We start from the raw sequence: 25853 nt of genomic DNA, 5'->3' as shown, positions 1-25853 counted from the left end.
GCTGCTTGTTTCTTTTAGGAATGAGAGAAACCTCTGAGCCTGCAGAGCTGCTCCAAGGAGTTCATAAACCACTAAAACTGCTTTACTTTCTGCTCTTCTGCATCCAAGAAAAGGTTCAGTCTGATAGTGAGGAAGGCTGGGAAAACATTAAAGACTCACTTTTCCCTCGGAGAAGTGGGATGCTATCCCTCTGTGGACTTCAGCTGGTCTTGACTAGCTCCTGTTCTTCAGCCAGTCCTCAGGAAAGCTAGGAGACAAAAGGAAGACACCTGAAACCTTTTCCTCTTGGTCCTTGTAGCCATGTTCTGTCTCTTCGTGCTGAGTGGGGATGACCCCGATGTCAGTCCCACCCCTCCCAGAGCTGCTTTCAGTGCAGAGTCACGGGCTGCATGGGAGCTTCAGAAATACCTCACTGGGAACTGCTCCTCACCTTACACCTGCCTCTGTCTGGGAAGCTCGGACACAAAGGACAAAACTTCCATCAAACCCAGCTTCTGACCTGGCAAATGCCAGCAGGACCCAGTTCAGTGAAGGGCTGGGCCAAGGCTCATTTTAGAGAATGTTTCTGACCTCAGAGGTGATGTATTTTCAATCCCAAACCAGCTGTATTTATTTGCTGTGCTTCAAATTTTCAAGAACTTGGTATATTTTTATATAGAACTTTGTGTGAAAGTAACTCATGGACTAAATTTCCTTATCAGACCAACCTGCCATTTACAATTTCCACTCCACTCCTTGAAGGACCACAGAAATTCAAACTCATTTGGTGTTCATGATTCAGTAGTTGTCTGAGCAACACAGCACAGAGACTCACAGGGAAAGTCTGCAATGCTGCAATCCAAAGGTGCTCTTTTATCGTGGGGTTCTTGCTTTGCTTTCCTGCTGCAGCCATGTATTTCTGTTCCCAGATACTATAGACCCTAGGCACTGTTTAATGGGGAAAGAATGCTGGAGGCTACCTGTAACCATGAAATAAACCCAAGTCTAACTCTCTGGATCACTGTCTGTCTGTCCTGAAAATATCTTGTGTACAGCTGGAGGGAGGGCTGTAGGTGGTGTCTTGTTCCTTTCCATGAATCTTTACAAGAAAGGATTGAGGCTGGCTCCTTTCTCTGGCTGCTGTTGCCAGGACTCCCTCAAGTGATGCTGGATGTCCAGCTGGCCTTGTGCTCTGCAGGACTGGGCAAAGAGCCACGAGCAAAACCTGTTCCTGCTGCTGCTCTTTGAGTGTGTCCAGGCTGCGCTGGGCCTGCAGTTTCACCAGCCTGGCTTTAATTGGTTAAATACCCTCATTTGAAGGGGGAGTGCCTTTTATTCTAAAACAGATTCTAAAGCAATCCCTTTTCTGCAGAGCAGTGAATAAAAAGTACATTTACACTCAGAGCTAATGTGCTCCTGCCATGGGACAGTGTCAGTGCAATAAATAGTTTTAGTTACACTGTCAGCAAACGACTTTTCACCTTTGGTGATCTTAAACACAAAAAGGATTAACAGCACCATGTCTGTTCAATGCCATCAGAGTTACCTGTGCAGGGGTCTGGGTGCAGCTGCTCCCTGTGCTCCCACCAGGGCTGGGGGTTCCTCACAGCTCAGACCAAGCTACAAAGAGCAGAAATGGGAGTTATTAATGGCCACAGTTCCTGATGGCTCATCCCAGCCATGGATTTCCTGAGCAGCCCCTCAGTGACACAAACCTGTGTTTCCTCCACTCCATGGCACAGCACGGGGAACTCCTTAAGGAGGGACAGGGCTCAGACCAGGAGCTGCTGGGTGTGGTGAGACAACTCCATGGCAAAGGCCACTACCAGGCAAATGCTCTTTTCAAATCCAGCTGATCCATCCCAGAGGAAACACCATCCTGGGGCAGCCAGGAAAGCTGCAGCCTGCTTACAAAAAGCCCAGGTTGCTGCTCAGGCCAGCCAGCTCTGTCCTCGGGACAAGGACTCCTCAAAGAATCTGAAGGTCAGCAGATCCTGGAAATGCTACAGAGAAGAGGCTGTAACTACACTTTGTACTCACAGAAAACACAAAGCAATTGTCAAAAAGCTGAATTAGATTAGTAGATAAAGCATATGGCCATTTATTTATAGGCTGGTTTTGTTTTCAAACCATATGTATTTAAAAAGCAAATTTAGTGTTTTTTACTATGAGGTACCTGTTACTGTGGGCTCAGCTGTCCCCTCTTTGCTGTGGAACTGGAACTGATTTACCTAATGCGGTTTCTGCTGAAGTTTACAGAAAAACATTTTCTCATTTACTCAGCTCTGCAAATCCTGCTTAGAAACATTTTATTTTAGCTCATTTCCCACCTCCATTTCAAGTAGGTTCACCAAGACTTCTACATTTTTTCTAGGAACAAATTAGAATGAAGTCAGACACTCTTTACTTTATCTAATTACAACAATATTCATTCTGCCCTGTCTTTATCTGCCAGAATGCAGAGTCTTGCTTTTGCACTGAAAAGGAGAAAACTGTCTTCTTTGTTTTGACTGACCTTTCTGCAGAATTGAAATTTCTCTGCCTCAGCTGTAAAAGCCAGAGAGCCCTGGCTGGGAAGTCCCTGACAACTCCAGCAGCCACCAGCCCACACCCAGTACCTCACCTTTACCTCCAGAGTTCTGCTGCAGCTCTTCCTCATTTTCTCTCTAATTTATTGCCTTTAATTGTGGGCAGTTGAAACCTGAGGAAAGAAAAACATAGCTGATGATCAGGATGTGAATCACTTTTAACTGCACCTGTCAGCCCAATAAAAAGCTGCACCAAACAGATCTGACATTTCAGAGCAAGCCCTGCACACCTTAGGGAGGCTCTGCTTGCTCAAGCACCCTTGAACTGTCACAGCTCTCAAATATTTACTGGGAGAGGGCACTTAGAAGGATTTGGGAACTGTCCCTCAAACTGCTGAGGACTCAGGGGCCATTTTAGCCTTCCATTTCAGAAGATTTAAAACACCACTTCCTAGTAAAATCTCATGTCAAGAACAGCAACCTACCTCCTGCTTTGATACAGAACAATTAATTACCTGATTATTTGGTCCATCTGTAGGGTGGAAAAACGAGCCAGCACAGCCATGGGCAGAGTCAGGGATCATCTTCAGGTGAAGAAACTCCTTCAGTCCATGTATTCAACATAACATTCAGGAACAAAGCATTGACATTGTCAGAAATCCACAGCCTTAAATCACTAAGATTTTTTCCCTTCTGACTGCTGGGCATGCAAGGAAAAGCAGCAACAAAACCCAGATGAATTAATTCCTGTCTGCTTAATTTCTGCTCTTTGTGCAAATCCTACGAGTTCAGTGGCTCAAAGCCCATTGGAAATCCTCAATGAAGGGTTCATTTAATAGCACATGTTCTTCTTCAGCTTTTTAATCTGTTACTGATGGTGCAATTCAAGTATTCTAGAAAGAGAGGGAATTTAGGATAGCAGCATTTTTAGCATTTCATTCTGCAAGCTATTATTACACAGGTAAAAAGAAAAAAAAACCTACCTGGTTTTCCCAAAATAAGTGAGAAGCTTTTTGTTCTCTTAAAGGAAAAAATATTCAAAGGAATGTCAGTATCAGATTTGATAATTATTTTAGAAATAAGCAAAACAAACACAAATACATTACCTGTGAGTCTAAAGGGTTAAATCAAACCCAATGTTCTCTCCTCAACAGTCTGATAAACAGACTTGCAGTAACCTGTGATTACATGTTAATTAGTGAATAATGCAATTAAAAATATCAGGCAAATATACAGAGAATGGGACTTTCCTGAACACCATAAATGAAAAGGAAACTCCAAAAAATCTGGAGTGCAAGAGATGCGTTTTATTGTATGCCCGTTACGATGAGTAACACATTTAGAAATAATAATCCCACAGAACAGTGACAATCTTATTTTACAGCGTGTACATCATTTTTTACAGCCACATAAAACACTTATTTGTCTAAGAGATTTCCCAAATTTTAACTTTCTGAAGTTTAGAAATATAAAAAAAATTTATTCTCAAGGAACTGATTCTCATCTGGTGCAAAAACAAAATATGAACATTATCTGGAACACAAAGCCACAATATAGCATGAAGTTACAATTTCTCATGTGAACAGCTGTGTGCAAACATGAAGCAACTAAAAAAAGTAAAAAATACACATTATATGCATAACATTTATGACCAGGTTTTTCATTAAATAGCCCTAGACCAGCTCGTTATATAAGCGCCATTGGATTTGCAGCATGCTAACACAAAGCATTTTTAAAGGGATGCATATTTTAAATGTATACACTGTAAACTCAAGATCCACCTCCAAACTCTAGTGGCAGCAGGTTTTTCTGGTTAAATACTGCATATATACTTTCTTACAGATTGAAAATGCATGTTTATAGCATGGTATAGATCTTTTTTTAAAAGAATCGATTAAAAGGTGCAATTTATGTCTATATGGAAAATTTCATATTAGGAGGTAGGACAGTAACTGTCATACCTGTTAAGAACACTGCCCTAAAGAACCTCTAAGTACTTTGAATTTTAATTAAAAAACCCCTACAGTTTTCAACTGTTTTTAATATTCTTTTTAGAGAAGACTTTTAAGTAGCAAGGAAAAAAATTAGTGTTGAGTCACAACACTATGAGCTGCATCCATTTTTATCCTTGAAAAAAAAAAAGTCAAATTCAAAGTTAATTTTGTTATATGTGCCATACTGAACAACATTCAACTGTAGTTTCAGATAAAAAAAGGGAAATTATATACATATACATCTTTAACCCTAGCACCAGAACACCACCTCTGAGACCATAACATAATGTTCTATTTTAAACATCATATCCTGCAATAAAATAGGTTAGCAGCTTTGAAAACCAGTAAAAAAATGCTTCTTGGACCTAAACTAATAAAGGAAACCAAAAAGTTTCCCTATGAAATGTTTAAAAAAACAAACCAAACCAAACTGAACAAGGGACACCCCCCCAGGTAATTTTGCCAGTTCTGGAATTCAATTTCTAGGCACAATTAAAAGCGTTGTGATGAAGTGTCTGACTAAAACTCCCCGTTCCAAACCGCACAAGAAGTGAAGAGGGGGCTCCTCTGCAAACCCTCTGCAGCTCACCCCACCAGGGATCTGTTTCCATACTGGAGACACACGTTGGGACTGACAGAATGGGTCACACAATCAGCTCTGCCCTGTCCTCTAGACTTAGCAATGGCAAATTCTGTTCACCTGGAGACATTCATCCATCTTTCTGCAAATTTAAGACATTCATCCATCCTCTGCATTCTCTAGTGCTCTTTAGGTTCTGATCAGCAACAATCATAGGGCTATGAGATCCCCTGCCAACCCTAATACTTTTTAAGACTTTTAATACAAAGAATGTAAAGTTATGGTTTAATATCAAGCTTTGAAACCAGGAGAAACAGTTCGTGAGATTTATTTTTTTCCCCAATTAGCATATGACAGTTCCTACATCGCTTCCTGCTGGAGCTCACCTATCACATGATGGCCTCTTTGTGGTGCCTCATTATGTGCTGATTTTTCTCGGAGGGCCTGCGGAAGCCCTTTTTGCAGAACTCACACCTGTGGGGGTAGTCTTTGGTGTGGATGGAGATGACGTGGCGCTTAAAGCCCGACGCGTCCGTGGTGCTGTACTCACAGTACTGGCACTGGTACACCTTCCTGCCACTGTGGGTCTTCATGTGCTTCTTCAGTTCGTTCTGCTGCCTGAAGCCCCTTTTACACCTTTTGCATTTAAAAGGCAGGTCCTTGGTGTGAACGGAGAGGATGTGCCCACTGAGCACAAAAGGGTCGGAGGTTTTGAAGTCACAGTGCCTACACTGGTGGATCTTTTTCCCTTTATGGGTCTCGCTATGCTTTTTGAGCTCCGAGGGCCGGTGGAAGCCTTTCTCACACACCTCGCACTTGTGGGGAAAATCCTTGGTGTGCACTGAAATGATGTGTCGCTTCAGGTCACTGGAGTTGGTGCTCTTGTGGTCACAGTGGGGACACTGGTGAGTCTTATGCCCTTGGAAGAGCTCGGTGTGCTGCTGCAGCTCCTTCTCGTCGGCAAAGGCCTGGGGACAGTGCTCACATTTATAGGGCAGGTCGGTGCCGTGTTTGGTTTTGATGTGAGTTTTCAGGTTGGACTGGTCAGCACACCTGAACACGCAGTGCTGACACTGGTATGGCTTTTCCCCCGTGTGGGTCCTCATGTGCTTTTTCAGCTCCGAGGGGTGGCGGAAGCCCTTCCCGCACTCCACGCACACATGAGGGAAGTTCTTGCTATGGACTGCCAGCAGGTGCCTGTTGAGCAGCCCCTGCTCTGCAGTCTCATAGTCACAATATTTGCACTTGTGGAGCTTGGGCTCCTTGTCCCTCAGGATGAGTTTATTGGAACTCAACGGGCTCGCCTCTCTGTATCTTCTCGTGTACTCTGTAAACTCGTGCGTTTTATCAACTTTATTTATAAGTTTATGGCTTTCCAGATGATTGTGGAAACTTACTTTTTTGTTAGTTGTAAAGTCACAGTCTGTACACTGGTATTTCTTCTTGATCATATGATCGGGATGGTTCTTCATATGCCTTTTCAAGAATCCTCTGGATTTAAATTTTTTCCCACAAATATGACAAGGGTAAACTGTTAAGGGCTGTCCATCAGGACCTATTATAACAGCTGTTTTTGAACAAACAAAAACAAGTTATGAAGGAAACACATTTACTGATTAAGAAGTTTTAAATCAGCCAAGTGCTGTTCAGATTCATGCACTTACACTCGCAGCAGAGAGAGAGTGGCTCAGTAGTTTAAAAACAACCAATCCACAGCACCTATAGTTTATATAGCTCTGTTTTGGAAACTGCTCAAACAGATCAGGAATATCACATGTGCACTGAATATAGCCATGGGTACTTTTTAATAGCTTGCAACATTCCAATGAATTGCATCAGCCCTGGGTGTACTGACTCTGAATAGCAAAATATGACATTTTCTAGGCACAGAACTGGAGGGGGGAAGGACACAGGAAATACGCAAATCATCATTTATAGCTTTTAATTCTGCATCAGCTTAAAAAAGAGAAAAGGAATAGGACAGGAGTAAGTGGCACTCCGTGACAATACCGTAACCATCCAGTGTTTACCTGTTTGCCATTGCCTGGCCTCTCCTCTCCTCCTTTTCTTGGTTTTTTGTTTGAGCACTCTATTAGTGCTAATGCTATCACAAATCTGCAGGTACTGTGTTGCATTACCGTTTTTGTTTTCTAATCGTGTATCCAAGTTATTTCCTAGAAACAAAAATTAGACACCATAAAAAACCTTAAACAACTTGTTTCTTTGGGACTGACGACTGGAATTGCACAGCAGCATTATCTACTTCTTAAAAACAAGCACTGCCCATTCCTCTACCAGAACACACATTAAAAAGAAGTGTGCTAATGGGAACCACTATCTATCTTTCCTGGCAAAAGTCAAGGGTATGATTGTTTAAACACTGATTCATTTCTAATTATATTCCTTGATTTTTATTTAACTTGTTTTCACTTCTTAACAACTGCATTATCTCTTTTCTGTCTGCAAAACTACATTAAAAACTTGGCAGTGCCTCCCAACTTCCCCACCCCCTCCGAAGGCCTACAGATATCTAGAATTGTTTTAATTCAAAACAATAGAGAAAGACTGCGGGGTCCTTCAATATCTAATTTATGGCTCATTCTTGGCATCTCTGATTAGGAGCACTGACACAGAAATATCTGTTTTTTAAAGACAGTTTTAGTTTTAATGCTGTTAGAAGTTCTCACCTGCCGCTTGACCATCTTCGTATCTTCGGGGAAGCCTTCTTTCATCTCCTGCAGAAAATGGTATTTTAGTCATTATAAAATAATATTCTTTTTAAAGATGCTGCTTTTGAAAGTCTGATAATGAGAGAAAACTAACTTAGCTAATAAGTAACAGGTTAACACCATCCAAGTGGGATGTGCAGCTCAATGTGTAATCATGAGCCTCAGGAACCACAATCTCCTCTCCGGGAGGAGTTAATATCCACCCCACCTGTGTCTGCATGCTTACCCTACTGCCTCTCCTGTTTTCCATTATGCTTGTTTCTGCAAACTTTTAACCTCATCTATCCCCTCAGATAGCAAGGCAGAGGTTATCTGAAATGCACATTTTGCTCCTGAGATGGAAGCACGTTATCTGCCTGGAGTAGAAGGAGGCAGATAAGAGGACTTGGCCCTTATCAGCCTCTCAGAACAACGGAGTTTTGGAGATGCACAAGGGATACCTCAGGAGCACATTCCTCATTTTGCACTGGAAGTATCTGCTGCTATGTGCCAAAGCTCTGTGGGTCTGAAGCACTTAACTGTTGGGCGCTCCTTACCACACCAAGGAATTTTCATTAACTTGCTTAATTAATTGTATCAGAAACCATGGATAACTTGATACCCCTCTTAACAAAATTTAACACACCAAAATCCAAGGAAATTACATAAAACAATAGACAGAACTCACAATATCCTAAGACACTTCCACTATTTGAAAACAAACCACTTTTTTGTTTCTCACCTGAAGGACTAACAGGCTTAAACCATGTCTATAAACTGAAATTATTAGGCACGTATTTACACATTTATTCCTACTATTCCCTTTTTACAGTCTTTTCCCCTTCCCCCTCCTAATGTAAAATACTTAAGGCTCTTCTTGTTTAAGATCTTCAACATTAAGATCTTCAAAACCCACATACTCTGTACATCTGAGCTGGGATCTGAAACAAAATCAAACTTCTCCTAACAAGCTTTCCTTTCTACTCCATAAAACCAACACACAGCAATTATTGGATAGCAGAGATCAGGAGCTGTTTCCAAACCCCAAGAACAAGGTGAGGTCATCCCAGAGATGCTGGCAGCTGGATGAGGAAGGAAATAATGGCAGGGATTTTCAGGAAAGAAGCGCAGGTTCCTACCGTAAGCAGCAGCCCAAGCAACGGGGACAAACGTTTTATTCACGCCAGAGTCCTCAAGCTGGGTGTCTGGAAGGGATGTGGCTTCTTCTTCCCCTACAATAACTTCCATATAAACTTCATCTGCTATTTCAGCACAGCCTGGATGAAGGGAGGAGAATAAATCTTTAATTTTATTCTGTCTTTCCAAACTTCTCCTTCGTTTAATTTGCTCTCACTCTGATTGATACCCATTATAAATTAATTTTCTTCCTTTGGCATTTATGGGATCATTGCTTATTCAGATATTCCTTAAAGAGAGAAAACATGTATCAATAAATACTAATCCAAAACAAACACCCACAAAATTTCCAATACACAAACTCATGAACTTGCAACTGATGATATTTGCCACTTTTTTAGAAAGTTGCTTAATTCACTGTAGGAAAATGGTAAAATACGAAGTTTGACTAACCTCATTAACTTCATCCATGGATATGTTAAATTTAATATAAATAATTAAATGACTGCACACAGTATGCACAAAGTGCTTTATCCACATCACTTTAAAATAATAATAGCCTGCTTTTTATTTTTAGGGAAGATGAGTTTAGTTTTCTACTACTTTACTACTACTTTTTCTACTACTTTAGGCTGAAGAATCCTTCAGAAAATAATTAAAAATGTCCTTGAGAATGATGGTTATATGGGTGGTACAAACAGCATGAGAAACAAAAATGTTTCTTATTATGCTTACTAATATCTTCATCTTCCTGAGAAGAGTCCTTAACAGCCATGTAAACCATTTTTTCTCGCTGCATTCTCCCAACACCTCCTTGTTCAATGACTCCAGCTACAGAATGGCCATTGTGAAAGTCACTCTCAGTGACAATCTCTGTCCCACCTCGAACAAAAAGAAGTTACACACATTAAGTCAACGTGAACAAAGCCACTGGTAAGATTAATGTCAGATCCAAGTATTTTTTTGACTTGCTGGGACCACCTCCCTGAGAGCAGCTCAGAGAACAGCCCTGCTGGGAATTACTTCTCAGCCATCAGAGATTTTGGCTCTCCCTGCTGCTGCATGAGCAGTCTGTCCCTTCTGTCCCTTCTGTCCCTGGAGACTGAGAGCCCATCCCCAGAGGAACAAGGTGTATGTGGGAACAGGCCTGGGAATGATCCAGAGGTTTCAGCTCCAAGAACAGCCAAGAGGGGGATTCTGCTTTTTCAGGAACAGATACAAGTGAGTTGAGCATCCTCTCAGAGCACAGGGAATGCTGGTCTCTCCGTGGGGAAAGGGAACTGCAGAGAATTCTGCAGCCCCAGAATTCCTCCCCTCTCTCTGCAAAGGCCATCAAAGGCTCCCAGCAACAAAGGGATCCACTCCAGAGGCTCTGCTGTGCTGACACACTTGTGTCTTGCAAAGTCAGAGAAAAGCAGCAGCTGAAAAAACAGCTGCAGACACACAACCACTTCCACATTTGGGCTTTGGCTGCCTGAAAATAGCCCAGCTAATCAAAAAAGAACTTGAGACTAATCCACACCCAGCATTTGTGCATCTGGGCAGCCTCCACAAATGTCACGTTCTACAGAACACTCCAGTCACTGGATTATGTGGAATGAAGAACAAACACAAAGACCCTGAAACACTTCACCCTACTGAAAGAATAAACAGGATTTCAAGGTACCTATTTCAACATCATCTTCAGCTTCAGCTTTAAATATGTAGACTTTGATAACTTCTGAACCAAAGCCATCATCTTTAGCAACATCATCATTTGCCACCTCGGTACTGATCTTCAAGGGAGTGCTTCCTATATGGTCCAATTTCTCTCCAACATCATCCACTGCAAAGAAAAGAGAATAATAATGAGGTTCAAACACATTTTTAGAAGTCAAAGTAATCAGTAGCATGATTTTCTCCACTATTCTCCCCATGCACAGGAAAGGTCTGTATTCATAAGTGGCCTTTAAAAGCAGCTCATCTCAAGAAACTTAAGAGATTCCAGAAGTTCAGTATTTTATTGCAACTCAGGAAACACAGCAGGAATTACAGAATAAAGGACACAAGAGGGAGCTTGTCATCAAAGGGAATGAGGCAACTGGTTATGGCTGAAACTATTACTCTTAGAAAGCAAAAATTTATCAATAATTAAAATTAAAGATCTATACAAAAGCATTAAAAATTAACCCAGAATTGCCTGTTAGAGTCTAAGAGTTCTCAAAATTTTCACTCTGATGCATAGTGATTAAAATTTAGTGGCTGTAACTTTCGAGTGTGATGACTGGAGTATATTCCCAGCTAAAGAAGTATGCATCAAAAATCTGACTGTATCTTCTTCCTCAGAGAAATGATGATTTTATCTACTTCTTAACATACACATTAATGAAGATTAATGCATGATATACAACTGATTAAAAGATGCAGTGACAATAAATCCAAATACTACTATGAGAGATTGCCTTCTCATTCTTTATAAACTCACTTGCTGATTATTTGGTTCATACATTCAAAATGCTCATTTAATTTCTAAGATAAAAAAAATACATCCAAACTATTAAAAGCAACATATTTTGGTAAAAAAGGCATTCACAGAGATGACCATAGATACACCTCACATTGCCAACCCAGAGGGTGTTGAACTCAGCATCTCCCTGACACATGTACTGACACACTTCTCACTGAAGATAAATTTAGCTCCTGTACAGATGGTCAACACAAACCTGTGCAGTGCTGAACACCCACTGAAGTTCTCTAAACAGAGGAGAATCCCACAAAATGTAGACAAAATCTGAATGAAATGCATTCCAGGGAAACAGCATCTTACTGCACACGTAACATTAAAGTATGTGTGCACTAAGCAAAGAAAAACTCCTTAAAATGAACCCTGAGGTGACAGCAAAGCTTCCCAGGGATGCCAAGGCCCTGATCCCTGGGAAAAACTGGCTTACCTGGGATGGCTGCAGTGGTCCCCAGCCCCCTCCCAGTTTCCTGCTCCCAGGCACTGGTGGCTGCTCGCAAGAGCTGCTTTAACCCCCTTGAGCACTGGGCTAAACTGGAGTCCCTTGAAGCCTTTAATGCTTGGGGCAGTCACTGGAGGTGGGAAGGAGAGGGTGCCTCTCCTGCAGCAGGGGAGTGGAATCCACCCCAGCAATCCCAAACTAAGCTCTTCCCACTGACACCTACCCAGCTCACAGCACTGGGAAACCTCATTTCTATTCACAAATCTTGGATTGCACCAGGTGAGTACAGAAGTTACTGAGGACACAACTGGATAAAATGTAGGGAAGTCCAAGTAAATACCTGGTTTTGTTTTAGAACCTTTGTGAAGTCTGCACTTTGATGAAAATTAATATTCTGAGTTGCAAGGGACCCACAATGATCATCAAGTCCAACTCTTAAGGGAATGATCCATATGGGGATTGATCCCACAACCTTGCTGCTATAACCTGAAACATCTAAGGAAAACATTAAAAAAATGCTGGTTTAGCTGTTTGGTGGGGTTTGGGGTTTTTTTGGTAACTAACGGATTAATTCCATTGCTGAAAAAGTATCAAACATGGATCAGGAAAAAAAAAATTCCTCAGGAAGAGAGTTTTTGCTTTCTTAATTAAAAAGCCCCTCTCTAAATATCTACTGATATCAATGCCAGGAACATCAACACCTTAATGGGTGAGAGTCTGCCATGTGTTGCCTGATGTTTGTGTGACCTGGACACTGGGAACCCCCAGAGCACAGCCACTGAGAGAGCCACAACAGAGAACCTGAATATTCCTCTGACACTCGACTTTCCCAGCACCAGGGCATTGAACCCTTTTATATCCCCTGGGGGAGTGTTACTGCACCTGCTAATTGACATTTTTTAAGCTGCCAGAATGGGGTTGTCAGAAGACAGAAAAGTGGAGATGCTGAAATACCCTTATCTTGGAATAAGTATTTCCATACATTTACTAAACATGAATTTATTATTTTTTGTTTTTTCTGCAAGACTTAAAAGTTTATCATAGTTTCTTATGCATGTTTTGGAAAATGATAAATATAAGTTTAATTAGATACAATGACCATTCCCTCTGCATGTGTGAGTGTTGGAAGGACTGGAGGCAATCCCCAGTACAAAGAGGGATTATATACCCAGCTCTATGACTGCCAAAATGAGTATTTCAAAGCTTACAAACCCTGCCAATGTAGAATTGGGAGGTGGTAATAAAGTTCTTTTCAAAGCTGCAGCTCCAGCAACACCATTTTTTTCCTAAACTCACATATTTTATAAACATAGCACGTTACCAGTGTAACAGAAATGAAGTTACTCAACAACAGCAAGTTCCTGCTGAACAGGGGAGTCACCACATGGGTGACAGGAAGTTTTCTTTATGAAGGCAAAAAATGAGGAATTTTTCAACTTTTGTAAGAATGTTTTCAGCAAAAGAAAACCCCAAAATATGAATACAGCATGTACACTCACACACTGTGTTTTAATATTGCCTGTAAAGCCCCCAAATCTTCAATATCCTTTGAAAACAGAGTCCTGTTTTAGAGGGGCAAACTTACAACAGTATTTTTAACATTTGTGGTTATTTCTACATCATTAACCATCCTGTGTATTCTCCAAAAAATTCAGTCTTTACAATTTAAGCTAAAAAAATGGAAACATATCAGGAAGTTTATGAATCCAGGGCCTCTGGGATCACTTTTCTAAAAGACCAAAATTTGGAAAATATCATCTGGGCTGAGAAAATGACATCAATATAGACTATTATCTGTAAGATGCTGCTTTTTGTTTCAAACATAGCAAAACACACTGAGTTGGCAATTTCTTTTGCTTAAAGTCCTGTCTTATCTGAAGTAAATCTCATGGCTTCCATCTACCTTTTAAACAGATTTAAGTAAAACAACACAGCAGGACAAGTAATCTTTGTCACATTCCAAAATATTATCGTTTTTTAGAACAGCTCATGAAAATATTCTGTTGTCTAAGTAAGATGCCTTCAATCACTGCCAATCCATCAGTGCTAAATTCTCTGTGCTTTTCCCAGGGATAGCTGAGGGGAACAGGGAATGCTTGATTCCTTTCTGTCAATGGAATATCAAAGTGTCTTCCAGCTCTGACTCACCCAGCAGAAGCACTACGTGTTATTATCTGGTCCCTTAAACTGAAAAAACACAACAGAGAACCTCCATAAATAGATGCTGAATCCTCCTGAGTGAACAAGCTTTAAAGGAAAACTCAGCACACTCCCAGTGTTAAACTTACCTGCTTGGCTGTTTTCAGGTGTGTGATGTCCAGATTCACCGTGGATTGCCAGCTCCCAATCCATGTGATGCCTCACATGCACTATGCTGGTGATGCCACAGCCACCAGAGCAGCAACACGAGGGCAAGGTAAGTCCCACAAGGCTTTGACAATTCTCCGGGTTTTTCTAATGTCTGATCTACTTAAGTCCCATAGGTTCAAATAGAGGAGTAGGAATCCTAAAATGTTTAGCAAATGAGGCAACAGTGTAAGACACTAAAAAGGAGGTGTTGGTGGCACAGTACCTTACCCCCGGGCCAGCTCCAGTGTGGGTCAGTGGTGGCTTTGAGGTCACCAGAATAGTGCATGGGGCCGGCACGCGGAGCGGGGGCTGGCAACCCGCTGTGGGTCTGAATATCGCAAACCTGAAAAACAAAAGAGGGGAGGCTTCAGCTGCACTGCCCACTGCCCCTGCAGCAAGGCTCGTGCTGCTCACCAGCTCCATCTCACTCTCAAGGCTGGGGTCAGGGGCCCACCACAGCCTTTGGGATTCAATTCCTCTTTATCGAGGTGTTTGGATGGCTTAAAGCAAAGAATCGTGAACACCCCGTGGCATTCGTGTTGTGAACGTATCAAAAATAGATTTTTTAAGTCCTGTGCTTATAAATTCAGCTTTTTCAAACCAGCTTTATCTGCAGAGTAGTGATAATCTTCCAATGAAAATCTCCAATCACAAAATCATACACAGATAGTCACACAACTATCATGACAAACTTACTATTGTCGAAATAGTATTTACACAGAAAATGTAATTACCAGAAGTGCATAAAGTATCTACATGGGAATGTCACCTCAAAATGGAGAAAAATCACCTTTCAGTAATGTCCCTTCCAACCCAACCCATTCCATGGTTGTGTCATTAAGCTGAAACTCCCAACAAGCATAAGGGACATTAAAACTCTACAGTCAGTTCCATACACTCAAATGTCATATTTTGGTCATTCCCACACGTGTTCAACAGAACAACTCGTGGTATTCCCTAAGGGCATATCTGGCATTTTATGTAGTCTTCCCTTTTTAGATGCTAAATTTCATTAAAAGACAACTGAGTATTTTGAAATTCTTTAGAAGTATCACTTAGGCATGATTTACATTATAAAAACAGTTCAACAGTCCTATATATACACCTCAAATGAAATATTATAAAATTCACTTTCTACAATATTGACAGCATTTGACAATTGAATACATGTAAGTAAACAAAAAGTTTTGACCTTCTTGATGAGGCCTCTATCTATTCTACACAACACATTATCTCCATAAATAAAACAAATTCAAGTGTAATATTTGAACAATAAAAAAAATTAAAAGCTGAATAAGAATGATTCATTACTACTGACAAAAACACAATACCAGACACTTTGAGGGGGCAGGCTGGCATCCCCAGCACAACACAGGCTCAAAACTTAGAAGACAACAGAGCTCAAGGACCTTTGTCAGTGATCCAGAGGAGGGGATCAGCTTTGCAGGTGACACCAAGCTGGGGAAGTGTTGATGCTGGAGGTGGGAAGCTCTTCAGGGGAGCCTGGACAGGCTGGATCCTGGGCTGAGGCCACTTGTGGGTGCTCACAGGTGTCAGGTCCTGCCCTGGGGTCACAATAACCCCCTGGAAAGCTCCAGGCTGGGGCAGGGAGGCTGGGAAAGGCCCAGAGGGTGCTGGTGACAGCAGCAGGACACGAACCCCGGGGTGCCCAGGTGGGCAAGAGGCCAATGGCACCTGGCTTGGGTCAGGAATGGTGTCCAGGGGACCAGGGCAGTGCTGTCCCCTGTGCTGGCACTGCTGGGGCACCTCCAGTGCTGGGGGCAGCTCGGGGACCCTCCTGAGCAGAGGGACAATGAGGGGCTGGAGTGAGTCCAGGGAAGGGAACGGAGCTGGGAAGGGGCTGGAGCTCCAGGAGGGGCTGAGGGAGCTGGGAAGGCTCAGCCTGGAGCAAAGGAGGCTCAGGGGGGACCTTGTGGCTCTGCACAGCTCCTGACAGGAGGGGACAGCCAGGGGAGGCTCTGCTCCCAGGGAACTGGGGAACGGCCTCAGGCTGGGCCAGGGGAGGTGGAGATTGGATACTGGGAAAAATTCCTCCATGGAAAGGGCTGTGCAGCCCTGGCACAGCTGCCCAGGGCAGTGCTGGAGTCCCCATCCCTGGTGGGATTTAAAAGCCATGTGGATGTGGCACTTGGGGACATGGTCAGTGCTGGCCCTGGCAGTGCTGGGAGAATGATTAAACTCAATAATCTTACAGCTCTTCCCCATCCTACACAATTCTATGACTGCCCTAATTTACATAAATGATTACTTAAAACAAACTCCTAGATGAATAATGTAGCTTCCAACTGTGACTATTCAGGCACATCACGATTATACATATATAAAAATTTAATTTGCTGAAAACTAGGTCTCAAAATGGCTTTGAAACATAGTGAAAGCCAAGCTTGAGAACACCTGACAAAACCATGAATGTGTCAGACACTCGTGGGGCCATCAGGTAACTGAAAGCTTCAGATGCTCCAGTCTAAATGCAGGATCATCAGCATCCATCACACTCATCTCTCTCAGAAGGAGTCCCCAAGATGACTGTACTTACAATGACAAGGGAAATAGCCAGTTACAGAATAAACTCATCCTAAGTACTCTGGCAGAAAGGAGGAATTTGTTCAGTGAAACTGACTGTAAAAATGGTGCTCCTTTCGTTACAGAAACACACAGGGTTTTCTTTGTGCAGCAGGTCTAATTTGCTTTATAGACTCATTTTTGAAGTTCCTTTTTCAAAAACCCCTCTTTTTGACTTCTGTTAGTGACACAGTAATGATGGAAAACTTTAAAAGTCATTGCTGTTCATCCTGTACTGAACAAAAGCAAAATATTTTGCATAAGGGACATAAATGCTATAAGAGAGGGAAATAATTACAATCATGAATCAGTGGTGTCCTCTGTCATGAGATTTTTAATAAATGCACCTTGTTGTGAACAGACTGACACTTTGACACACTTGGCATTGACTTTTTTTTAACATATTGCTTTTGACTAAATAAAATCTGTTTTGACCTGCTCACATTTCAGTAACTGATTTCAAGAATTAAAAAATAAATTACTTGGAATATATTTTATCAAATTTGTGTAGCAGCAACAACTGGTACCTTGGGTATAATGTAAGCATTGAAGAAACACAAAGTACCCAAGGTTCTTTCAGTAGCCAACTTCAGCTACTGTCAACAGGATCATATGGAGTTGGATGCTGTGTGAGAACTGGAGTGTGTTAATGAGCCAATCCATTAATGAACCTGACCCCTAATTTCCAAGTTCAGCCCAGAAGAGCACAACAGACAATGAAATACCTATTATAATTTTTAATACACTAAACAAACCACATTTTATGGACATATTGAGAAAACTTTGGGTTAGAGATCTTAAAAAACTATTTCTTAGTGGATTCTCCTGATTAAGCCCAATATGTTATTTTTATATGAATCTACATAGCATTGTAATAAACCTGTGGTGCTTTTTTTGAAAAAAGTAGTATATTCAAAATAAATGTTATGCTTAACTTTCCAAGGTGTTTTTCTTAAATTTCCTGGAATATCTAGTTTCAGAAAAACAAACATACACACCCACTCACTCAGCAGCATCAATGTCCTTCTCTTTCTTGTTGTATCAGTGATTTTGCATCAAAACCCCCAAATCCAGACACCAGGAATTAACTGGGCACCAGCCTACCCCCCTGAGCGTTCAAGAGTCCAGTTACAGGAACTTCTCCCCACCAGAAGCTCCCTCCTGCTTCCATCTACCTCTGTGCACTTACAAGATATCATCAGGTAGTCTTCAGAAGTGCTCTTGCCGTCGTCGTCGTCCTCGGTTTTGATGGTGACGGTGGAGCCGGGGACAGTGCCGGCAGCCTGGATGACAGCCTCGGAATCCGAGTTGGTCACCAGCACCTCCTCTGAGACCATGGTGGGCGAGTCGGCCCCGGCCACCGAGTCCTGCACCACGTGCTCCAAGTGTCCCTCGGGGCCCGTGACAAGGTCTGCCACAAACACCTGGTCGGGAACGCGCACGGTTTCTGTGATCAGGTCGGAGGTCAGGACGTGGTCGCTGGTGTCCAAAGCCTCCTCGATGGCGACGTCAGCCTCCAGCACGGAGTCGGGGACGATGACGCCCTCGGTGACAACGTCCGTCTCCGTGATGATGTCGGGCCCCTGGACCACCTCAGCTGCCAAGCCGTGGTCAAGGGTTATCCCATCATCCGTGACCACGTCAGAAACCAGGACGGCTTCGGGGACTGACACAACTATGTGGTCTCCATCGATGTGAGCAGTGCCAGCCATCCCAGCCACTAGGGAACAACCAGGAACCGGGAGAAAAATGTTACAATTATTGCACCAGCAACTGGTTTGTCTAAGGAATGGAGTTATCACATAGGCAAGCTAAGCACAGATGGAAAAATCTGTTACTTCTCCACATCCACTTTTGCATTTCACCCAATAAACACTGTCCAAAGCAGCCTGCTCTGTACCAACTAAGATAAACAAAACACACCACTTCGAGACATCATGTGGAGTTTGTCCCAAACTTAGGACGTGTTAAAAACTAAAGGCAAGTTTACAATTCAGTCTCTTTTTCTTTAATTCCCAGTTAGAAAACATTTCATTGCAGCAACAATGTGAACCTTCACAGAATTCTTGCGTGACACTGGAAGTGTGGTAACAAACCATTAATTGCTGTTACAATAAAAGGACTCATCCTTGGGACAGCAAGGGCCTTGTTAAAAAATAAACACTCTGTTTTATGCAATATTTACAGTAACATTTCCAACAACTTGCCACATCACAAGGAATGGCTGGAGGTAGAAACCTGGTTTTCATTACCAGACTGGACTGGCCAGTCATATTTGCAGACTACTTTTCTAGACATAACATAAAATGCACAGTGAACTATTTTAACACATAAACAGCAGTTTTAATCTTGGAAACACTCAATAAAAGGCTTCTTATCAGAATTTTTAGAAAATAATAAACATTATTCAGTGTTGTAATTCAAATGAAAATATAGACATGGCCCTTCCCAATACCTGAGAAGATCATCTCCTGGATTTTACTCATTATTTTTAATAGTTAAAATGTTTACCAAAATCTTGCATGATCATAGTGTGAGGCATTTTGGATTCCTGTGTTTGCAATCCAAGACTTCCACCACCTGGATCCATATTCAGCCAAATTCATTCACAAACAACTGCAAAAAAAACAAAAATGAGAATTTATCTTTAACAGTGTTCTTCTGTTGATCAGCTTTACTGGATTGAAGTGTTACACTGACAAACGCAGAGAAGTATTTACCCAAAAACTCAAGAAAACCATAAGCAACACTTCACACAATTCACTTTACTGTTTTGGTTTATATTTTTTACCTTAGCATAATAATAAATATTAGCAACTGTGCACAAAGCAGCCTCTGCTCTGCCTGTCTACAGACTCATTAACTAATTATCAAGACTGGTGATTCTGGATGTGTGGAGGTACAATGAAGAAAGTGGAGAATTGTATTGGGAGTATAAATTTTTCCAATTCTTTCAGAATTTGGATATATGAGACACTTCAAAACCAATTTTAATGGGTAAATTTAATTGAGGATGCTGGATCTCTTTGACAAGATGCAGCTACACAAAGCCACTCCCAGAGCAGGAGAAAGCATCTATCATTTGACAGTGTTCCCATAAAACAGAGAGGATAAAATCAGCATCCCAGCATTGCTACCAAACTCTGAAATGTGGGGATTCTGAATTATTTTGCAATTTGCTGCAACCCCAAGGACTTCACATGAGTTCTCAGAGCAGACAAAGTGACCCAACAGAATCACCCACAGGATCAGAAAGAGCTCAAGGCTTTCACTGGTGAAAAATCTCAAGCCTAAAAAACTCTCTGTTGCACAAGACTAAAACCTTGTATTTTTCTGTCCTCTCATATCCAAGAATCAGGGAAAGTGACAGAATCCCAGAGCAAATAAGAAGTTTTAGGAGTTGTGGGAGGTGAATGCAGTCAGAGCTCAGAACTACATGACCCGAGTGGGGCAGACAGGAGCAGGGAGTAGAAATCTTTCAAGGTAAGTTTCCACAGCATGCTGCTTTCCTCTTGTAGCACCAAACTTGGTTTTGCTCTCCTAGATCTCATTAAAGAAATTATTAGAGCCCCACTACAATAATTTGTTAAATCTTAGCATCTAAATCCAAATTATGAAGGCAACTCCAACTACTTTGAGGTAGAACACACTAGACAACCCCCCTGCAGTGAGTCCTCAGGAGCCAGCACAGCCAAGGTCAAACCAGGCTGTTGGAACAAGTGCCCAAAATCTGAGACCTCCAAGGGGCCCAGGAAGAGCCAGGACCTCCCACAACTCCTGAGCTGCTCCAGCAAAGGTGCCCAACAATGGCAACTGCAAGGAAAAGCCACTGATCCACCCCAAGGAGGTTTGAATTCAGGAATACGAAAAAAGTCAAACATTATCCATGAGGAAAGTTGGTAAGGATTTTACTATTTCAATTCCACTCAAAAATAAAATTTTTTCAGCATTGTAAGGATCACAGAGCAGCTCCAGAACCCCAATGCAATGTTCCATCACTCCCAAATTATCACCACAGCCATCCAAAATTCTCCCTGTAGCTAATGAATCCCTGCTAGAACAAAATAGAATGCAGCTCTAGGGCATCAATAGCTCCTTTAACTATTTCAGAATTAAGACAATATCTAACATTTCCTGACCACAGCCTTTTCAGAGAATCCTTTTCTCAGAGTAAATGGATATGAAAAATTATCTTAGTTTATATCAATCTGAGATTACAGGAAGAATAGGCTAGAATTTTTTTCCTTCTCAATAAGCAACTATTTTCTGATTAAATAATTAGATGCACAACTATATTATGTATGGTGGCACACAGAAAAATTTTATATAAAGTAGGACTATAATTTGAATTTAAATTTCTGCAGGGAAAGCAAATTATCACTTAAAGAGTATCTTCCTGGTAGATAACAGGACTAGAAAAAGAATCAAAGTTATGGGATGGCACCAGCAATCCCTTAAACTTCCCCTGAAATCAGAGCTGGAAGATGACACCCAGGCAACAACCCCACTGAAGCTGCACTAACCCTATGAAGAATGTTCCTGTAAACCCTCACTGCAGACAAAGGACAGACTTCAATCAACCACACACAATCACAAATGTATTTTTTATATCAACTTTGGGATCTCAAAGGAATGCAGTGCCAGCAGGAAAAGCCCTTCCTGCTACTGCTGGAAGAATTAACCCTGGGGGAGGCCCACGGCTGCCCCCGGCCCCGCTGGTTCTGCTCACAGGTTGCAGCAGTGCAGATGATGCAGCTCCACATGTCACATATGCAGGCAAATCTTGTTATTGAGAACAGCAAAAAAAATGCAGTGCAGTGATTAATTGTGGCTCTTCTCAGCTTCCTCCTGTAGTACACTGTGTAACACACCCACACCACCACAGACAGATCCAATCACGGCTTTGGAAAGGGAGAAATCAGGCAGAAAGCCACAATTCCACACCCTGTCACAACCCCAAACTTAGCCGTTCCTCTCTTCCTCTAACTTGTAACATCTCAAGTTCTTCCTCTCAATTCTCCTTCTCCTCTGGGTATTTCAAGACAGTGAAAATGTATTTAGCATCAGCCAATAAAATATTTACTTTACAATATTCCATTAATTTTTTCATTGATTTTTTTTAACTACAGCATGCTACCTTGGCTCAGGAAAGAGCGTATTATCGTCACATCCCAAAATGAAGTATTTCATGCAACCTACACTGAGACTCTCAGAGCAATGTCTCAAGGCTAAATTTTTAAAATATGTCTGCATTTGGAATGGTTTTGCTCTTCTGAAAAATAACAGTTCTCTTTCTAATGAGCCTGAGGTTCATTTCAATCTATTTCAGCTCTTTATGCCAAAGCTCTTCCTTAGATGGGGCTCAGCTGAGACGAGCAATGAATTTTAGAGTAGAAGAAGGGATATCTGACCTCTCTGACTACAACTGTAAATTACTTCTGCACATGGCAATTTTAAAATCAAGGGTAATGGTTGGCAGTTTGGAATGACCTAAAGACACGTAACAGCAACATTCAACTGAAAAACCGGTGAAAGTTCCCAGGATACATTGATCTGTTCTTAGCTTACTCTTCCTAAAGAAAGTATCACAAAATAGCCAGGAATATTTTCATTTTAGAGAGAGCTTAGGAAAACACTCTAAATGCAAAGATATTCAGCAAAGCATTTTAAGGAGGAGGGATAACAACCAATGCTTCAGCACTTCTACCCTTCCCAGGAAATCAGGGTGTCATTGGTGTTCCCAGGGGGACAGGGAAACTCCCAATCCCGGAGCTGGCTTCCAGGCATTGTTGCCATATTTCCAATGTGTATAACATAAACAACGTTTCTACAGAACGCCAACTGCAACAAGCCAATTACAGCTTAAATACATGCTCTTTATTTATGGAGCTTCAGGAATGCATTTTGTGTGCTCTTGCAAACGTTAAACATCCCCCCAGTTTATACACACCTCTATTCACAGTGGGTTCAGGTGGTGTATTTTCACATGAAGCCTAATTGCACGGTCAGCCCTTAATCTCTCCTTTAAAATAGTGGATTTCTTCTAAATAATTTACATCTTGTTTACATGCTCCAAAGAAAACACAACATCATGCACTGCTGGTGTTTTGGTTATTCACAAGATGCATATGAGATTTGCATTAAACCAAAAGGAACAGGCTCAGACACAGAGCAATGGAACAATAAATAAACTTCTACGTCGTTGAAAAATAGGAACCAGATGCTGTGTAACCATTTAATTTCTTAACATTCAAGTTGAAGAACAAAAAAATTATCCTCGCCTCATAACACGGTTTTCATTTTTTTCGGCCTCTAATTTTAATGCAGCAACTGACAGAAATGCAATGAGAAACGTCCTGCTTGTGCAGAAATCTTAATTAGAAAACCCCAATTAATAAAATAACGCGCAGGTTAACACGGACCCTTGGCAGAGAACAGACTGGGTATGAGAAACCAGCATAAGCATTTTAAAGTCCTTTATTGTGTCCACCTAGAAAGCACCACGACAACTTACACTCTAAACCCATTTTAAACGCCACAGACAAATCCAGCGAACGAGATTTTGTCTCGCTGCCTGAAACGCGCTAAAGCCTCTTAATACAAAATAATAAAAAATAAAATAGAAAAAATAAATTACATCTAGGCGTTGCACCAATGAAAGTTCCCGTAGTAAAAACCACGGGCGCAGCCGGCCGGCGGTGCCCAGGGCCGGGGCTGGCGGTGCCCGCGGGCGCCAGCGGCTCCCGGCGCTTCCCGGCGGCTCCGGCGCTTCCCTCCCTCCTTCCTCCCTCCCTCCGCGCGTGCCCGGCGCGGGCGCGCCCGCGGTGCCGCCGGGGCGGGGGGAGGCGGCGAAGGGAGCGCGGGGACAAAGGAGCGGCTGTCCCGCGGCGGTGCGGGCGGACAGGCGGGGGCCGCGCCGGGATAACGCCGGCCCGGCGGGAATAACCCGGTCCCGGCCGGGATAACGCCGTCCCGCGGCCCTCAGCCGCGGCCTCCCCGCCCCGCCGGCCCGGCCGACATCTTGTGTTCCGCCATTTTCTGCCCGCCCGCGCGGCCCCTCCACCGCCGGGCCCGCCCGCACCACCCGCCCGGCGCGGTACCGGCGGGCCCGGCCGGGCTCCCGCTCCCACCCGCCCAGGGGCGGCCGCGGCCCGCAGCGACCGCGGCGGCAGTGCCGGAGCGCGGCCTGCGCGGCTCCACCGTGCCCGTGCCCGTGCCCCGGCTCACCTGTGCAGGCCCGGGGTGCGCCGGGCCCGCGGGACGCGCCGGGGCCGGGCCGGGCCTGGGCCCGCTCCGCCCGCAGCCTGGGCCGGGCGGCGGCCGCGAGCGCGCGCGGCCCCGCTCTGCTCCCCCCGCACGTCACGCGCGCCCCCGCGCGCCGAGCAGGCGCAGCCGCCGCCGCCCCCTCAGACCCCCCCGCGCCCCCGGCACCGTCAGGGGACCGCAGGGAGACCCCGCTCCCGCCCCGGGCACTGCGAGGGGACCGCAGGGAGGCTCCGCTCCCGTCCCGGGCACCGTGAGGGGACCGCGGGGGGACCCTGAGCCCACCCGGAGCTCCGTAAGGGGACCGCGGGGGCAACTCCGCTCCCGCCCGGGGCACCGTCAGGGGACCGCGGAAGCACCCCGCTCCCGCCCCGGGCACTGCGGGGGGAATCGCTGCTCCTGCCCGGAGCACCGTGTAGGGAGATCCCCCACAGACCCGTCCCCGTAAGGGCAGTGAATAAAACAGTCAACATTTAAATAGCTCGGGCAACAGTTTCAGTTTTGTGGGTTTCTTACCAGCGTGAAAACGCGACTTACCTGGTTAACCGTGACAAGTAAATACAAAGTTGAACCAGTTTTTTAATATGTAAAACTAGTTTGGATACAGATATGAACTTTCTTATAACAAGCATACCAACTTGTTGTGGAAACTTTGCATTACTCTTTGTCGTACAATTAAGAGGCTGCTGTACAAATCTGAGCAAAGGAGACTTGGGCAATGCTTGGTGCCTGTTCCATGTCTTCTATTCCTTAGAAGAACCCAAAGCCGGAGCTGTGTTTCCAAGTGAAGTGTAAAGGCAGACGTGGGTTCCTGAGAAATGTGACCCAAAGCCCTGAGATGCTGAGAGGGGATTGCTCAGAGCTAGCTGAGGGAGTGCAGGCCTGCCCTGGCCAGGGTTTGGAGGGCACCTAAACCACCTGGGCTCTGGCAGCGGGGCTGACACAGGGTGGGCGACCCGAGGTGGAGATCCTGAGATGGGGCAGCCCCAGGGGACCCTGCTGACCACAGCTGTGTCCAGTTCTGGTCCCCTCAGGAGAGCAGAGACATGGAGCTTTTATAAATCTCAAGAGGTTCATCCTCCTGGACTTTCACGTCCTTAGCAGAGAACTTGGAGACTTACATTTGACCTTCCTCTCCCTTTTTTATTGTTTTAAACAGTAAAGCCACATAACACAGCCCTCACCAAATCAGTAGGAAAGATGTACCAGTCATTTTTGTCTAGCTTTAGCAAGAGACAGACAGACATTCTTATGACAAAATAATTTTAAACTGCCCAATGCAATTAAGGAATGAAGGGGAAAATACCAGGAAAAGGTAATGACAAAACTGAACACTGGGGGAAACGGTGAGAGAGACTCAGTTTAGCAGCTCTGCTCTTGCCAGCACCACGGGTATTGACAGCACTGCCTTATCTGTTCCTCCTACTCCTTTTTGGAGCAGTGGTGGAGTATAAAATTGAACACTCACATTCTATGGTCGCTCTGAGGTCAGTACAACAGAGCTAGATTGAGGTCAACAACCAGCACAGTTTGTCAGATTGTGGCACCACCAAGGCTGAGAAATGACAGAAAAAAGCAATTCACTGACACAATTCTCTGACACTTTTGGATCTGAATTTCAGAGGTCAGATTGTTTAAACTGATAGTCTGGGCTCTAAACAGATGTCCTAACACCACTTCTGTGTGTTTCTGAAGATAAGAGAGGGAACCAGAGTCACTTCTTTTATTTCTGACAGAATTTGCAGCAGTAGAAGTAAATCCAGTGAAATTTGTCCACTTTGCATTTTTGT

The 25853-nt window shown here is 43.5% G+C and overlaps 1 protein-coding gene and 1 long non-coding RNA gene across 4 annotated transcripts; both read right to left on the bottom strand.

Annotated features, from left to right (window-relative positions):
• Nucleotides 1-30: 30 nt before the first annotated feature.
• LOC311158008 lies at nt 31-3250 on the bottom strand. The gene is made up of 4 exons (XR_014616435.1): nt 3023-3250; nt 1695-2680; nt 1526-1599; nt 31-247 (listed from the first exon to the last, which is right to left on the bottom strand). It is a non-coding gene; the product is annotated as an uncharacterized lncRNA (long non-coding RNA).
• A 530-nt stretch (nt 3251-3780) lies between these two features.
• ZNF711 (zinc finger protein 711) lies at nt 3781-24142 on the bottom strand. 3 transcript variants are annotated; one of them, XM_084213091.1, is made up of 9 exons: nt 24028-24142; nt 19312-19416; nt 17990-18520; nt 10593-10751; nt 9662-9808; nt 8929-9066; nt 7769-7816; nt 7112-7255; nt 3781-6648 (listed from the first exon to the last, which is right to left on the bottom strand). In XM_084213091.1, exons 2-9 carry the CDS (start codon nt 19388-19390, stop codon nt 5471-5473), a joined length of 2424 nt encoding a protein of 807 aa, XP_084069217.1. In that variant the 5' UTR covers nt 19391-19416; nt 24028-24142; the 3' UTR covers nt 3781-5470. The 3 variants fall into 3 exon arrangements, with proteins under 3 accessions (XP_084069217.1, XP_084069218.1, XP_084069219.1); XM_084213092.1 differs by having other exon boundaries at nt 7220-7255; XM_084213093.1 differs by lacking the exon at nt 9662-9808.
• Nucleotides 24143-25853: the final 1711 nt, after the last annotated feature.

Source organism: Fringilla coelebs, assembly GCF_963513975.1.
Source record: "Fringilla coelebs genome assembly, chromosome: 11".
Lineage (NCBI taxonomy): Eukaryota > Metazoa > Chordata > Aves > Passeriformes > Fringillidae > Fringilla > Fringilla coelebs.
The sequence above is the reverse complement of the archived record's forward strand: the minus strand, read 5'-3'. Positions and strand labels throughout refer to the sequence as shown.